Raw genomic sequence first — 4,505 nt, 5'->3', positions numbered from 1 at the left:
AGTGGGAGATTTGCGCCTACGCATTTGTCCTTTAAATGTATCTTTCGTCTTGACGTCCACGGGAATTATTCCACTGTTTTTTATCTCCCCATTATTCTGCATTTTACCAGCCTTTCTACTGCTAACCAAAGTACGACTACAACTTCTTTGGGCAGATTTTTTCCATTCCATTGCTTTTACTAATAAATCATTGTATCCCTCGTTGTCTTCCGATGCAATGGAAGATATTTCGGTCAAAATACGACAAAGGGTCCTGTGTCGTCGCCTTACCTCAAGTTTAGGATCTATCAACACTTCACAGCCAAGAATCTCATCCAAGTTCCCATCTCTGGCTTTTCTAGTACCTTCTTAATATATATCGAGAAGGCAATTCAGTGATGTTCATACAATCCTTAAGGATTTTTAAAATATGACTGCACAAAAATCCATTCATTTCAAATTTCCCACATGAACAAGATAATTCATCCTCAAATGTTCTAGTCACAGAACGTTGCATCCCATTACGACTAGTAACTTTATAAACACGTTGTCCATTGTTATCCATGTCTCTGCAACTATTAACAATCACTCACACAAGCTATTAAAAACTCTTCCTGGAAAAGCTGAAATATAACTTTTGTGTATGTCTCCCCCGCTTTAAGTAACATATCACACTTTGATTTAACTTGCGGAAGCCTCTGCAGCAAACGGTACTCGGCTTCATACTCCTTGTAACGCTTATCCGACAACAGCCTATTAAAATGGGTGAAGAAATCAGGAAGAATGAGTTGCCTCCATAAGTATTCCTTCAAGCGAGCATTAAAACTTTCACTCAATTGCATAGTGCGCATTCCCGCACACCACGTATATTTAATGAATGCCATAACCCATCTATGTCTCAAGCTAAACAAATGCTCAAGCCATGTGTTGCCAACAAGATCATACACCCTTAGCATTGAATCCCATTCTGACATAAATTGTTTCTCCTCCTCAATTTCGAACATTAATTTAGATATCACATTTTTTATGCGTTCATCACGTTTAAACAAGAACCCAACCTGCTTTTGTGCATTTTGCATTAGATGCCACGTACATAGATGATGTTTTGTACCAGGCATGACCTAAAACATAAAATCATGTTTGAGTCATGACATTTAAAAGAAACCCTAAAATCATGTTAGAATAATAAACATTTTTCCATTATTTACTTCATTGTATCAATTAGGCATTACAGGTATTTTCAGCATATGAAAAGGAGTGGAGATTTTAATTCAAGTTACCTGCACCAAAGCCTTCGCCATTGCTGCATCTTGATCAGTCAAAATTGTCTTTGGTGTCTTTCCGGACATCGTTTTCAAAAAAGTATTAAATAACCACACAAAAGAATCTGCTGTCTCATCATACATAAGGGCTGCCCCGAATACAGCCGTCTCCCGGTGTTGATTAACACCTAAAAACAATGCAAAGGGACGGTTGCTATGTACAAGTTTGTATGTAGTGTCAAAAGTTACAACATTTCCAAAATGGCCATAATCAGTTATCATTTTAGGATCTGCCCAAAATATATTGGTTATCATCTGTTCAGCATCCAACTGTAAGGCATAGAAAAATGAAGGATCATCACAAGCATGAGTGACAAAATAATTGGTGAGCCATGCTTCCTCACCATATTGAAGCTCATTCTGTCTGCAGGTCCTTATATAATTTTGTTGGTCCTGCTTAATGTATCCAACTGATTCTTTACAACCAGCTTGCCTTGCCATTAACTCATATGAATTACGAGCTGCAATTCCTGAATCTGAAGCCAAGTCCACATCAATGGCCTGGATGCTAGAAATACATCTCTACGACGGCATCATATGGATGCATTCATCAATTATCAAGGGATGGTTGTGACTATCTACAAAATTATCAACTAAGTACTTTCCTTTTGCTTCATCATATTTAATATGCATTCGTGCACCACAACCAGTTCTTATTTCAGCTCGCGGAGTCTTTGTATGTTTGCCCCTTCTATCCTTCTTCCTAACACCCTCCTTGCAACAAGTAAACAACCTCGTTAAAAGTTTCCCTGTTTTACGGCTATTATTAAAATACTCCCTCCAGATGCTAAATCCAACTCTACCCCCATATGCATTATAAAATTCGTATGCCTCTTGTTCCTTATCAAACTCCATCTTAAACCTTGGTTTCCATTGATTCACTTGGGACTCTATAACTACAACATTTGTTGTGTCTTCAATATTTATCATTTCATCTTCCATCGAAAGGAATAAAATTTTTAACCTGCAACATAATTCAAGTAACATAATTTAAGTAAAATTTCCTCTTTCTAACTTGTTGTACGTATATAAAATACACAAGATAATGGAAGAGCTTAAATTTAAAATATAGGAACACCAATGACCACTTAAGAGTTGCACATCCAAACTTAGTTTGGTCATATATCACCAATGAACTGCATAAAACATCTCTTCCAAAAATATAACATTTATAACTATACAATACAAAAAAGGGAACAACTGATTTGAATTGAATAATCCCCAAAACGATATGAAGAGCACGTTCATGTGAATAATCCCCATGTCTAAGACAGCAACATCATAACTATGTTCTAACATGCCTCACCAATGAAATACATGCAACATCACTTTTGTGTTTTTTCTTTTTAAACTTCATTTCAACATATGAATATTGATACAAGTATTTCTTAAAATAAAATCTAACATTTATAATTATACAATGCAAAAAAGGGAAGAATTGATTTGAATTGAATAATCCCAAAAACTATGTGAATAATCCTCATCTCTAAGATTACTAGATACCAACTATATCCTAACATGCCTGAGCAATGAAATATATACAAAATCAATTTTTTTTTATTTTTTTTATTTAAATTCATATCAACATAGGAATTCATACACCTATCTCTTATAATAAATTATAACATTTTTCATTATACAATGCAAAAAAGGGAATTATTGATTTGACTTGAATATTCCCAAAATGTGTTTCAAGTGCACGTCCCAACATGTCAATATGAATAATCCCAATCTCTAACACTACAAAATCCCAACTCTGTTCTAACATGTCTGATCAATGAAATTTATATTTCAACATATAAATTGATACATGTATCTCTTCAAAAAAAAATCTAACATTTATAACTATACAAAACAAAAAAGGAAAAACTAATTTGAATTGAATAATCCAAAAAAGTATATTGACTGCACATCCCAACGTGTTAATCTAATCAATCCCTATTTCCAATACTTTAACGTCCCAATTCTGTTCTAACATACCTACCCAATGATATATATATACAAAATATCATATTTTACTTTATTTCACTGCATCAATTCATACAAGTATTTAGAATCAATAGTTAATCGCAAATATTATACTCAACTTTTATTAGGGAAAAATAACAGATAGATCATTGAATAAACTCCAAAAATTAAAACAAAAAAATATACCCAATATCAGTCAGCTGTAGAGAATGTGTTGTTTTAAAGTCTTTACCAAATTCCTCAACTTTGCCTTCACTTCCAAAGAAGAGAATCAAGAAGTCCACAAGTTTAACTTCTACTTTGTGAAAGAGAAAAAAATGGATCATCTTTACAACATGCCTCAACTTTGCCTTCAGATCCAAACGAACCCCCTCAACCAGTTCACAAATTAACCTTCTATTTTGTGATGAGAAAAAAATGAATCACAATATACTCTGTGATCACTTTTCTATTGGGATTGTGGAGAGAGAGAGAGGGAGAGACAGAAAGCGACTGAAATGAGGCGAAGAAGATCAAAAAATGAAAAAAAATCACGGGCCTTTTTGAAATTGAAATGAAACTCAAGTTTTACCCTTTTTTCTTGTTTTTGGTGGGCCCATACGTATAATATAGTAGTTAGTACCTATAACATGCAGTATTCAAATATATATACTATACGCTTTTACCGTGTATTATTTTAAAACGCGTCAGTGTTCATCTACGATTTACTACGATTTACTGTTCATGTATTGTGCATCGGCTGCAACAGATTTACTGTTGCGCCGGAGACGATTTTGATCCTCTAAGCATTGGGTTAGATCTTGTGAATGTGGGATGGGACTTGGGAGTGTGGCTTCTGGGCTAGATATACAACAAAAGGGTAAATAGAGAAAATATTGGGCTGGGTGAGGAGTCCAATTTTTAGGTTTGCCCACCGATAAAGACGCACAATACGGTGAGAATACTTTCGTGAAAAGAAAAGGGACGAAGAGAAAAGCAAAGTTTGAGGGTTTCGTTTCGTGACTGGTAGTGGTACGACAACTCCTCCTCCTCCTCCTATATAAATTGATTTTTATTAAACTATTTACATTACAGTGGAAAATTTTAAGCTATTATTGTTCATTATGCTAGGGTTTTCAGAAGAACTGGTTGTCAAAGTTTACTATTTTTTCATTTATCCCCTTGTCTAATTTTTGTTCTTTTAAGCGTGCATTCTTTGGAGGAGGTTGTTGTTTACGAATCAATTGTTACTGAGAC

The 4,505-nt window shown here is 34.5% G+C and overlaps 1 protein-coding gene across 1 annotated transcript; it reads right to left on the bottom strand.

The window, feature by feature from the left end:
- Nucleotides 1-557: 557 nt before the first annotated feature.
- LOC132304878 (protein FAR1-RELATED SEQUENCE 5-like) lies at nt 558-2,243 on the bottom strand. The gene is made up of 3 exons (XM_059802582.1): nt 1,903-2,243; nt 1,260-1,809; nt 558-1,100 (listed from the first exon to the last, which is right to left on the bottom strand). Exons 1-3 carry the CDS (start codon nt 2,241-2,243, stop codon nt 558-560), a joined length of 1,434 nt encoding a protein of 477 aa, XP_059658565.1.
- Between the last annotated feature and the right edge of the window lie 2,262 nt (nt 2,244-4,505).

The sequence above is a fragment of the Cornus florida genome, unplaced genomic scaffold, assembly GCF_030987335.1.
Source record: "Cornus florida cultivar Cherokee Brave unplaced genomic scaffold, ASM3098733v1 CherokeeBrave_3.0.0_Hap2_Chr04, whole genome shotgun sequence".
Classification (NCBI taxonomy): domain Eukaryota; kingdom Viridiplantae; phylum Streptophyta; class Magnoliopsida; order Cornales; family Cornaceae; genus Cornus; species Cornus florida.
The sequence above is the reverse complement of the archived record's forward strand: the minus strand, read 5'-3'. Positions and strand labels throughout refer to the sequence as shown.

Bases quoted from the DNA above. Each gene is read 5' to 3' on its own strand.
- LOC132304878 (XM_059802582.1), bottom strand. From the start codon at position 2,243: ATGGAAGATGAAATGATAAATATTGAAGACACAACAAATGTTGTAGTT. The intron at 1,810-1,902 runs GTACTTAGTTGA...ATGTATTTCTAG, and splicing joins TATGATGAAGCAAAAGGAAA to CATCCAGGCCATTGATGTGG. The intron at 1,101-1,259 runs GTAACTTGAATT...TTTATGTTTTAG, and splicing joins TGGCGAAGGCTTTGGTGCAG to GTCATGCCTGGTACAAAACA.